Genomic DNA, 12,622 nt, shown 5'->3' with positions numbered 1-12,622 from the left:
TTTCTGGAAATAAAAGGAACACCCATCAATTAGGGACTAGTTAAACAAATTGTGCCATATGACTGTAATGGAAGTATAGTATCCTATAAGAATTTTGAAGTATATAAAATGTTATATGTTATGAATTATGAAGAATATATGAAGAATTCATGGAAAGATTTCTATGAACAGAGGCAAAATGAAGCAAGCAAAACCAGGAAATCAATCTGCACCATGTCTCTAATAATGTAACACAAAGAACAATTTTCATAACAAAACCTCTGGCAAAGCTTTAATTACTCAAATTTACAAAGAGCTAAATCAATTGTACAAAAAAATCAAGCCATTCTCCAATTGATAAATGGGCAAGGGACATGAACAGGCAGTTTTCAGTTAAAGAAATCAAAACTATTAATAAGCACATGAAAAAGTGCTCTAAATCTCTTATAATCAGAGAGATGCAAATCAAAACAACTCTGAGGTATCACCTCACACCTAGCAGATTGGCTAACATGACAGCAAAGGAAAGTAATAAATGCTGGAGGGGATGTGGCAAAGTAGGGACATTAATTCATTGCTGGTGGAGTTGTGAATTGATCCAACCATTCTGGAGGGCAATTTGGAACTATGCCCAAAGGGCAATAAAAGACTGTCTGCCCTTTGATCCAGCCATAGCACTGCTGGGCTTGTACCCCAAATAGATAATAAGGGAAAAGACTTGTACAAGAATATTCATAGCTGCACTCTTTGTGGTGGCCAAAAATTGGAAAATGAGGGGATGCCCTTCAATTGGGGAATGGCTGAACAAATTGTGGTATATGTTGGTGATGGAATACTATTGTACTAAAAGGAATAATAAAGTGGAGGAATTCCATGGAGACTGGAACAACCTCCAGGAAGTGATGCAGAGTGAGAGGAGCAGAATCAGGAAAACATTGTACACAGAGACTGATACACTGTGGCACAATCGAACATAATGGACTTCTCCATTAGTGGCAATGCAACGTCCCTGAACAATCTGCAGGGATCAAGGAGAAAAAACACTATCCACGAGCAGAGGACAAACTGTGGGAGTAAAAACATAGAAGAAAAGCAACTGCTTGACTACAGGGGTGGAGGGGACATGATTGAGGAGAGACTCTAAATGAACACCCTTATGCAAATACCAACAACATGGAAATGGGTTCGAAGCAAGGACACATGTGATACCCAGTGGAATTGCGCGTTGGTTATGGGAGAGGTGGGGGGGAGGAGGAAAAGAAAATGATCTTTGTTTCCAATGAATAATGTTTGAAAATGACCAAATAAAATAATGTTTAAAAGTTTAAAAAAAATGTAACACAAAGAAACAATATTGCCTAATTATAATGCTCAAGTCCAGTCCCTGGAAATGAGAAGATGTACCTCCTTCCCTTCTTCAAAGAGGGGAAGGTGTTGAACAATGTATATGCAGTTAAATTAGAGTGATGTGTTGTTTGGTTTTGCTGAACTATGTTTCTTTTTTATTCTTCATTGAAAAGGAAGGTCCTATAGAAATGTATTATTATGTGTAATTGGTAAATAAATTATAAAACAAGAAGGAAGGTCCTCTGGGGAGGGATAGAGGAAGAAAAAAAATTACATATATATGTATAGGGGGCAGCTGGGTAGCTCATAGATTAAGAGTCAAGCCCAGAGACAGGAGGTCCTAGGTACAAATCTCGTGTCAGATTCTTCCTAGCTGTGTGACCCTAAGAAAGTCATTTAACCTCCACTGCCTAGCCCTTACTACTCTTCTGCCTTGGAACCAATACATAGTATTGATTCTAAGATGGAAGGTAAAGGTTTAAAAAAATAAAGTCAAAAGTGAAAAAAAGAGAGACAAATAATTCTTTTAAAAGATAGCAATATGGGGACAGCTGGGTAGCTCAGTGGATTGAGAGTCAGGCCTAGAGATGGGAGGTCCTAAGTTCAAATCTGGCCTCAGACACTTCCCAGCTGTGTGACCCTGGGCAAGTCACTTAACCTACATTGCCTAGCCCTTACCACTCTTCTGCCTTGGAACCATACACAGTCTTGACTCCAAGACGGAAGGTAAGGGTTTTATAAAAAAAAAAATTAAATTAAATAAAAACAAATAAGAGATAGCAACTTTTTTTTAAGTAGAGGTGATAAGATATTTAGAAAGAAAATTGGGTTTAGAGACATGAAAATGGGAGTTCAAGACAATCACTAATTGACAAGCCCAAGAGTCTCTTGAGCCTGAAGCAATTCTCTAGAACTTATTTACTAAGTCATACACTGGTTGGATTCTGAATGAGTGAAGGAAATGTCTCCACTTGTGGTTCTCCACATTGACGAAGAGATCTTTTGTGTACAGAAGATGAAACTGTAATTACCTAGTAAGTTACAGAAACAGAATTCAAACCCAGGTCTCCTGGCTCCAAGTACATGAGCTCTTTGCTTCATGCCAAGCTGCTGGGGGCCATCAGACAAGGACGCCTTGACTGAGTCATGCGTGGTAACTGAGGAGACCACAGAGTGGTCCTTGGTGAGATGTGACTGCCCACTCTATCCCCTTTTACATGACCTCTTTCATCAATGCCCCTTACCTATGAATTGACATGATTATTATTCCCCCTAGCCTCAAAAGAAATAATGCAAGAGCAAAACACATGTACCCTTATTCCCCAAAACATCACCAAAAGATCAGACCCTCAAACCCAATCCCAAAAGACTATCATGGGTTAACTTTTCCTTAGGTACATAATTCCCAGCAAAACTGCAGCTACAGGTCAAGCCCAAAACTTTCTCATGAAGCCAGCACACAAATCAATCATAGAGGCCCATACAATACATACAGGTACAGTACAGGTACACTAAACTTCAATATGGCTCAGTGATTCAATTACACAAATCAGAAACTCAAACTCCCTAGTAAGCCACCTGTGATGAAATCATTTATCTTTTATTCTGTCTGTAATCACAATATAAAAATATAGAATGTTAATCAAGTGATTTGTTAAAAGTCAATGTATCACTTTTCCAATTATCTCTTTGAACATGTGTGTTAGGTAATGTAATCTGCATGCCAAGAAAATGGGTATAAAAATAAAATCCCAGCCTGGGCATGGTGGAGCAGCTGTCAAGATACAAAGCAGTCCCATAGCCATAATGATTAAGCTGGCTTCCATTTGTTATTTATTTTATTTTATTTATTTAGACTGATCATTCGCTACCTGTCGGGAACCCTGGAGTCTCGCTCGAGTGAGGCTGGACCCTGACCATGGCACCAAGCTCCCTCCAGGCAGTCAGGAGACACAATGGATGGGAGCTTTCATTCTGGAGTCAGGAAGACCTGAATTCAAATCCAGCCTCAGATACTTCCTACATGTCTGTCTCAATTTCCTCATCTGTAAAATGGGATTCATAATAGCATCTATGTCTCAGGGTTGTTGTGAGGAGCAAATGAGATAATACTTGTAAAATGCTTAGCACAGTGCCTGGCACATAGTTTTTAGTGTTTATAACATTTAGTGTTTATAACCTTCCCTTCCCACCCTCTAATATGTAATATGCAAAGATCTGAAATATCATATTTTTATATCCAATAACAGAGGCAAATGTTGCTCAAACCAGTCTGGGGTGCTGACTCACTCAGAAAGGTTAAAAAACAGCTAAGATGATCCAAGGTTCTACTAAGTGTCTCCCGCTTCCTTCCTGGAGGAACCTGGCAGACTATAACCTTTCTGCTGATATAGAGCCCCCAGGGAGAGGTCAAGATAATCCCAGGGCCTGGAAGACCCAGGATGCTTGGATAACCCCAGATCATAATGCTGATGCCCATGAGCAGGGCTTGGAGAGAGGCCATACCTCAACCCTTCCCCTCCACCCTGTGCCCACATGCATCAGCTCACACTCCAGCCAGGTATCCGTCTGGGCAGAGGCACCATGGGGTCCAGCTAGGGCTGTAAGTTCCAAAGTGTAGTGGCCAGCAGGAAGGGGACCTGGGAAGGTGGCATTGAGAGCCTCAGGGCCCATGGTACTGTTCCTCTCTGCTTGCCCACTCAGCCGCAGCAGGTAGCCATCCCGGGTCCCTGGCCCTGCCTGCCAGCTTGCCGAGAGTCCAGGGGGCCATGGAGTCAGCACCAAGTCCAAAGGGGCAGAGGGATCTGTTGGGAGAAATCCCAAGGGGGTGAAGAAAGAGATGGAGAGTTAGAAGGCAGATGTTAGTGGTAAGTGGGGACTAGATGCCCTGCTATGGGACTACTCCATTCCTACTGTGTTTGGTCATCCATCTAGATGTTGGTAGCTACCACATGGTATGCGTTACAGAAGAACTGGGCTGTCACTCCTCCTGCAGAAGACTATCACCCGGCTTAACTGGAAGAGGGGTTGGGGGTCAGGGGGAGGCATATGACTGTATAACTCCCTCATTGTGGGGTGCCAAGGGGTCCACTTCCAGGGACAGCCTGTCAATGTGCCCTAGAGCTGCTTTAACCAATATGCCTTTCTTTCCATGCTTCCCCAACAACACTCACAGGTCCACCCGGTGGCATTGGGTCCTCCAGCCTGCAAGAGGCCAGCAGTAGCACTGAGTGACAGCTGGTAGGGATAGCCCGGAGAGAGGTTGTAGAAGGTGTGGTTGGTGGTGCCCCGCTTGACCACAGCTGTGAGGATGGTACCGTTCAAGAGATCCAAGAGAGTCAAGTAGAACCAAGCTGCCCCCTCAGCCCTTCTCCAAGAGGCTTGAAGGGTACTTGGACCCACAGCAGACAAGTCTAACTGTTCTGGGGGTACTGGAGCTGGGGGGCAGAGAAAAAAATGATTCACCTCAAAAAAGATCGTCAGATCACTGATTTGGAACTAGAAGGGACCGTGACAGCTAGGAAGTCCAATGCTCCCATTTTACAAATGAGGAACTAAGGTCCTGAGATTTTCAGTGACTGGCTCAGGATCCTACAGCTAATGTCTAAAGCAGGGTTCAAATCTGGTTCTTTGTGATTTCAGGTTGAGGACTCTACCTCCATGCCACCTTGCTGTCTTAAGGGCTAGAAAAGTAGAGAAGATAGCCCTAAGCTAGACATGGTGGACATTCAGGACAACAGAGAAACTAGCTCCTCTCTTGAATACCCTGTCTAGGAGGTTCTGCCCTATTTGCCCTCTCCTCACCCCACCCTCCACGCTACCAGGTCCCTGAGGATATAAGTCCAACCAAGTTAATTCAGAATACTTTCCTTACTTGTCCATTGGCAAATGTTGGTCTTGGCATGGAGGTCACCAGCCCAGGTAATGACCCATAAGGCATATTCACTGCCTGGAAGAAGACTATCAAAATGGTAGGAGAGAATTTCCTGAGACACTGAGATGTTGCGCGCCAATGTCTGGGTCTCCAGATGGTAAAGGAGAAGCTGGTAGCCATTATGCTCTCCAGGAGCAGAACCCCATGTGGCCTCTAAGCTGGAGGGACTCCCAGAGTTGTTGAGTCTCAGACTGCGGACAGGTGAAGGGGCTGCACCAGGGATAGAAAAGGAGGGAGATAATAGTGATGGAGATGTGCCCATCTCCCTTCTACTTCTAAAATTATGTCCAGATCACCCTATTAAATCTTTTAAAAAAATAACTTAAAAAAAAACCCTTATATTCTGTTTTAGGGCAAGGACTAGTCAATGGTGGTTAAATGACTTGCCCAGGATCACACAGCTTGGAAGTGTCTGAGTTCACATTTGAACCCAGGTCCTTGCAACTCCAGATCTGGCACTCTAACCACTATGCCACCTAGCTACCCTCTTCCTATTAAATCTGATTCCTAAAAAACTGCCCACCTACACCCAGCTCCTACCCTCTGCCAATCCACTGAAAGGTACCCTTTGCCTAGTTTCCTTGCCAGGCAGATCCCTGATGCCACTCACTTGTCTGAGCTGTGAGTGTGAGGGTGGAATTCTGTGAGCAGGGGAGCAGCACAGTCACCTCAAGCTGATAATGGCTCCCAGGTACCAAGTCTTGGAACTCGAAGCCACTGGTATTGGGGCCAGCCTGGAACTGCAGCTTCTCCAGGGGGCCAGGGAGACCCAGACGGGCAAGATGGAGAGCATATCCCAGCCTAGTAGGGACTGGCGCCCCCCAATTCAGGACCAGGCTGGTGGGCTGACCTTGACGACTGATGTTCACCTGCAGGGGCTGTCCTAGAGTTGGGATCCGGGAAAGGAAAGTTAGAGCTGGGAGTATTATGGCATCCCAGGAGTCATCTCTTCCAGCTCCCTCCCTGCCTTTAAGTCTAGCGCCATGTGCCACCCGATGGGACTGTTTCCCTCCCGTATCCTGCTCCTAGAGGGGATAGGGAAGGAAAATGCCCGTGCAGGGAAGAAGCCAAGAGGGACAGGGCTCCGCAGAGCGGAGGGTACAGTCTGAAGAATCCCACCCCATGCTGGAAACTATCCCTGGCCCTATCCGGGGGCCCACTTGGACACCTACCTCCAGCCTCCTCTTCTGCAGATACCTCTACCTGGTTGCATCCATCCTCCTCCTGTGGGAAGAAGAGCCGGGACAAATGGCCCCGTGCCCAGACTCCTCGGTGGGGATGGGGCAGGGGCAGAAGAGAAGCTCCGGCACAGGTCCAGAGGCAAGGAAGAAGCTCCCGGTTTCCCTGGATTTCCCTCCCCACCCCCAGCACCGCCAGCACTTCTCCCAAAGGGGCACCCAGAGTTTCTAGGGGAGCGCAACAGAAAAGCAGTCTGGAGCTGGGCTCTGGCTTGCCAGCAGCCAAGACGGATCGAGCCTCCTCAGGGCTGCCCTAATACAGACCAGCTGTGGGGCCGCAGGGCAGGAGGTGAGCCAAGAATGGCCCCCGTGGTCAGAGCCCCTGCGGCCACCCCAGCCATGTCCACCTTACCTCAGCTGAGGCTCCTGGGAGCCCGAGAAGGACAGCGAGGAAGAGCAGAGGCCTCATCACCGAGCCTGAAGGGGATAGTTAGGAGGCTGTGGGGGTGGGGCCGGCCCCTCCCATCTACCCACCCACCCACCAGCCTCCCCGCCCAGCCCCTTGGCCGAGAGCAGGCAGGCGGCTGCTTGAGCAGGGAACGGAGGAGCTCTGCCTACCTAACGCCTGGCTTTGGGAGGAGGGCAAAAAGGGGGCCAACTTGAGGCCAGGAATAGGGGTGGCACACGGGGAGAGCAGGCAGGAGTGAGCTCCCCCATTTCTAGCTTCGTTCCTGCTCTAAATCCCATCTCTGTCCCCTATGCCCACCCCATGCCCTTCCACCCCCCTCTCCCCTGTTGGGGAGAGCCAGGAAAACTCAGGTTGAAATCTTACTTCATATCTTCAGCTGTGCTAGCACCTAAACAAGTCATTTGCCCTCTTGAGGCCTCAGTTTCCCTTTCTTTCTTTTTTAAACCCTTATCTTCCCTCTTAAAATCCATACTGTGTCTTGGTTCCAAGGCAATGGGGGTTAAGTGTACTATCATTCATTTTTTAGACCCATGCTCTCTGTCTTAGAATCAATACTGGGTATCAGTTCCAAAGTAGAAGAGTCTAGGCAAAGGGGGTTAAGTGACTTGCCCAGGATCACACAGCTAGGAAATATCTGAGGTCAGATTTGAACCCAAGACCTTTGGTCTCTCTCTGCCTGGCTCTCAATCCACGGAACCACTTATCTGTGCCCTCCTAAGTTTCCTTTTCTATAAAATGGATTCTATGATTTCTAAGACCCCTTCCAGATCTAACTCTACGATCCTCTGAGTTAGGTGACCTAGGCTCAAATCTCTGCTTCCAAGGTGACTGGCTGAATGATCTTGGGCAAGTCAATCTCACGTGAGCCTCAGTTTCCTCATCTGTAAAAATAAGATAATAATCCTACTTACCTACCTCATAGGGTTGTTTGAAGAAAAGCAAAAAAAAAAAAAAACCCTTACCTTCTGTCTTATGATCAACACTAAGTATTGGTTCCAAGGCAGAAGAGTGGTAAGAACTTGGTAACTGGAGTTAAGTGACTTGCCCAGGGTCACACAGCTGGGAAGTGTCTGAGGTCACATTTGAACCCTAGACCTCTCATCTCTAGGCTTGGCTCTCCATCCACTGCACCCAGCTGCTCCAGGGAAAAGCACTTTTTCAGCCTTAGTGTATTATAGAAATGACTATGAGTCTCCCACAAAGGCAAGATGTCTAGTAAGTGATGGCAGTAGAGGCAAGTAGAAGAGACCATCATTTCCCTTTGTCTTGTCCAGAGCATGCATAGGCTGCAGCCTCTCTGTGTGTGCACATACATGCTTTCGTGGTCATAGATTTAAAGCCTTCAAGTACTTGAGAAGTCAGCTAATTCACCCCTTCATTTTATTGAGGATAAGTGGCAGAGCTGTGACTGGAATCTAGGTCAAGGTGTGGCAGGGAAGGGAACCAACATTCATTAAGTCCCCACTGTGTGCCAGGCACGGTGCTCAGTGCTTTTACAAATATTATCTCCCTGGATTGTCACAGCAACCCTGGGAGGCAGAGGCTATTATAATCCCCATTTTACAGATGAGGAAATTGAGGTACACTGAGTGATTTGCCCAGAGTCACACAGGTAAGAAGAGTCTGAGGCTAGATTTGAACTCCAGTCTTCCTGACTCCAGGCTCAGAATTCTATCCACTGAGTCACCTAGCTGTGTTAATGACCACAGCCAAGATTAGAACCTTAGAAATAGAAGAGCCCTTTAAGGTCATCTAGTTTACCCTTTATTTTACAGAAAAGAAAAAAGGCTTCAGGAAGTTGTGACTGGCCCAAGGTTATATAGGTAGTAAAGGACAGAGGCAAGGTTTGAACCCAGATCTCTGAATCTAAACCCAGCCCTCCTTCCCCTGAAGATTCCTTTGTGGTTAGGAAATGGAGGGAAAGCTGGTTACAAAATGGAGATGGTTTGGTGTGGGAATCAAGAGAACGAAAATGTTCCTGGTGGGGGGAAGTCAGGGAGAAGACCTGGGCCCTCCAGAACCGAGGAACCCCCCAACTTGGGGCAGGCTAAGGAAGAAAGGGAATGTGCTTGAGCTCCTGGGGGCTCAGAGCTAACTCATTCCCTCCCTCCCTCTCTCCCTCCTTTCCTCCATCACTGCTGCCCAAACTGGTTCCTCCTTTCCCATACAGCCCCTCACCTGGCCCCTGCAAGCCAGACCTGGGGGATACCTAGCCAGGGGGCCCTGCTGCACCCCAGAGCCAGAAGGATGCCGTGTGGGAGAAAGGGGGAAGAAGAGGCAAAAGGAAAGGCAGAGGGAAGATGATTCCTATCCCAGGGCTTCCCTAGACATTCTGCAGGAACCAGGAGATGAGCGAGAGCTCCATGATGGCCAGGCTTTTGGGCTCCCCCCCCAACTTGAGACTGAGCTGGGGGATGCCCCCTCCCCTCCCAGTCTGGCCCCAAACCTCAGAGCTGCCGCCAGGCCCCTGGATAAGGGCCTGGAAACTTAGGAGTTGCAGACTCATCAGATTTTCCAGGCTCTGGGCTCAGGGGAATGAGGCTGGTGAAGGGGGAGACAGGCAGGGAGGCTGAGGCTAGGCCAAAGAGGAAGCCTGCTAACCTCATCCCAGGCTTGGGGCCCCCTAATCCCCAGGCCTCAGTTCCCCCTCCACCTTCTGAATGCAGAATTTTCAAAGGAAGAAAGGCAGGGGAAGGAGGATGACAGCAACCATACTTGGACAACAGAGTGGGCTTGAGTGGACTGCAGGGCAGGGGTCTCCAGGCCACATTCCAAAAGACCCTTCATCTGAGCAGGGGAAGAGAAGACTGATGGGGGGGGGGGCAGCATCAATAAGTGCCAAACCCAACCCAAAAGGCCCAGAGGTCTGTCTCTATCTTTCTTTAATCTTTTTTTTTCCTTAAAAGCCCTCACCTTCCATCATAGAATTGATACTGTGTCTTAGTTCCAAGGCAGAAGAGCGGTAGGGCTAGGCAATGGGGTTAAGTGACTTGCCCAGGGTCACACAGCTGGGAAGTATCTGGGGACAAATTTGAACCCAAGACTTCCCAGTCTCTGGGCCTGGCTCTCAATCCATGGAGCCATCTAGCTGCCCCCTCTGTCTCAATCTCTGCTGGACACAGGCACCAAGCTCATCATAGTGTTCCCACCACCCCTGTGATATTTCTAGTATTTCCCAGAATGAGTTTGGGGGGAGCAGTGCCAAGGCCTGGACCCATTACCTGCCTGGGGGCCTCCGGAGGCCGGACCCCAGCAGAAGTAAAAAAAGAAGGTGACAAGGGACAGAAAACAGGCTCCCTCCTTCCCGCTCAGCAAGCAAGATCCTCAGGGGACCAGAAGTGACCGCTTTCAACTTTGACTCTTTCCCCTGGGAGTCCTTTGGGGATCTCAAAGCACCTTCCCTGGAAAGCCTGTGAGGGAGGGGGCAGGGTGCGGGTCCCTAGATAGCCAAGGGTCCTGGCTCTTGAGCACAAGTTTGACCAGCCTGGGCTCTGACAGGCGCCCCCTCACCTCCTTGGGATCTAGCCCCTCCGACATCCCCCCAGGACCCAGCTCCCACACTCTCTGCACCTTCTTCCACCGGAGAGGAAGGAAGGACTCTGACCTGGTGCTTTGTGATCTGTGTGTGTGCCAGGAGGGCACCCAATGTACATGCTCTAATTGTGCATACATATATGTGTGAGAAAGTATTTCCTGCATGCATGTAAAGACACCCATCTGTGGGTACAACTGTGTATATACCCTCTGTACATATATGGACCTTTCTCTATTTTATATGACCTATATCCCCAGCACCTAGCCCAATGCCTGGCACATAGTAGGTGCTTAATAAATGCTTTCAGCCTGGCACAAAGTAGGTGCTTAATAAATGCTTGTTGACTCAGTCGACTTGTCGACTGGCTGTGTGACCCTGGGCAAGTCACTTAACCCCCATGGCCTAGCCCTTACCCCTCTTCTGCCTTGAAACCAGTACACAGCATAGATTCCAAAACAGAAGGTAAGGGTTTAAAAAAAAAAAAGATATAGAGTAGAATGCCTAGAGTCAGAAAGACTCAGCTTCCTGAGTTCAAATTTGTCCCCAGATACTTCCTACCTGTGTGACCCTGGGCAAGTCACTTGACCCCCATGGCCTAGCCCTTATCCCTCTTCTGCCTTGGAACCAAGACACAGTATTGATTCTAAGATGCAAGAGAAGAGATAAAAATAAATAAATAAATAAATGTTTGTGGGGGCCGTTAGGTGGCTCAGTGGATAGAGAGCCAAGCTTGGAGTCTAGAGGACTTGGATTCAAATCCTATCTATGTGAACCTGGGCCAATAATTTAAGCCCAATTGCCTAGCCCTGACCAATCTGACCATTGCCTTGGAACGGGTTCTCTGTATCTCGTCTCAGACATAAGAAAAGGGTTTTAAAGTAACAGATGATTCTGAGGCGGAAATAAAAAATCAAAAGCAGCAGAATAAATGCTGATGAGTCTGGTCTGAGGGGGTACAAGTGTGTGGGGATGTTTGCTTTGCAGTGTGGGTGAGGTGACTGTGCACTTGTGTTGGATGGTTAAGTCCCCAAGTGATCACAAAGTCACCGAGTCTCAAACAGAACTCATTATCTTTCCTCTCTATGAAAGAGCTATTTCTATGGAGTGGGCAGTTAGGGGGTACAGCGGACATGCCACTGGGTTTGGAATCAGGAAAACTCATCTTCATGAGTTCAAATCCAGCCTTAGACACTTACTAGCTACATGCCCCTGGGCAAGTCACCTTATCCCATTTGCCTCAGTTTCCTCCTTTGTCAAATGAGCTGGAGAAGGAAAGAGCAAGCTGCATTAGGCTCTCTGCCAAGAAAACCCCAAATGGGGCTCCAAAGAGGCAGACACAACTGAAATGGCAGCATTCCCATCATCCAGTCTCACAATCTCAGCATTATCCTTGATTCCTTGCTCTCTTTTACCCCACGTCTTGCCAGGTCTGTCCCTGTCCACAACATTTTCCCGTCTGACCTCTATCCTCTTGTCACGGGAGGTTCTATCACCTCCAATCTGGACTCTTCCAATGACCTCCTCATTCATTGCTCCCCCTGCCTCTCTAGTCTCCTCCCACTCCAATGCTTCCTTTTAAAAATTGTTACTTTTTTTAAAAACACTTACCTTTTGTCTTAGTATCACTTCTAAGACAAAGTAGCAGCAAGGGCTAGATAATTGGGGTTAAGTGACCTGCCCAGGACCACATAGCTGGGAAGTATCTAAGGGCAGATTTGAACCCAAGTCCTCCCAACTCCAGTCCTGGCTCTTTACCCTTGGAGCCACCTAGCTGCCCCTAATCCAATCATCCTTCTTCTACCACCCCTTATGCAATAAACTCCAGTGCCTCCCTATTGCCTTTTTTTTTTCATCAAATGGAAACTCTTCCATTTCCCACGATAGTCCCAAAACACTCTTTTCAGCTTTTCTATCCATTCCTCCTCTTCCTACCCTCGATAAACCAGGCCAAATGGCTTTCCCCCTGCTCTTCACTCTGTCTACCTTTCTGTTCCCAGTCTCCCTCCTCATGCCTGCTTCACAGAATCTCTTAATTCCTCCAGGACTCGATTCCAGCACCACCTACTACATGAAGTCTTCCCTGATCACTCCCCAAAACTGCTAGTGCCCTCCTCTGTCAGTTCTAATATTTGCCCATAATGTCTCCCCCATTAGAATGGAAACTTCTCGAGAGTAGGGAT

The 12,622-nt window shown here is 47.6% G+C and overlaps 1 protein-coding gene across 1 annotated transcript in view; it reads right to left on the bottom strand.

Annotated features, from left to right (window-relative positions):
• The window catches only part of LOC100014704 (receptor-type tyrosine-protein phosphatase V-like), a 35,195-nt gene extending 28,356 nt beyond the window's left edge, over positions 1 to 6,839 (bottom strand). The window contains 6 exon segments of the mRNA XM_056814618.1: positions 3,789 to 4,130; positions 4,500 to 4,763; positions 5,201 to 5,470; positions 5,871 to 6,143; positions 6,433 to 6,666; positions 6,767 to 6,839. Coding sequence (XP_056670596.1) covers positions 3,789 to 4,130; positions 4,500 to 4,763; positions 5,201 to 5,470; positions 5,871 to 6,143; positions 6,433 to 6,666; positions 6,767 to 6,839 — 1,456 coding nt within the window.
• Between the last annotated feature and the right edge of the window lie 5,783 nt (positions 6,840 to 12,622).

This window comes from Monodelphis domestica, chromosome 2 (genome assembly GCF_027887165.1).
Source record: "Monodelphis domestica isolate mMonDom1 chromosome 2, mMonDom1.pri, whole genome shotgun sequence".
NCBI classification, from domain to species: domain Eukaryota; kingdom Metazoa; phylum Chordata; class Mammalia; order Didelphimorphia; family Didelphidae; genus Monodelphis; species Monodelphis domestica.
Note: the sequence above shows the minus strand (reverse complement) of the source record. Positions and strands in the feature narration are given on the sequence as shown.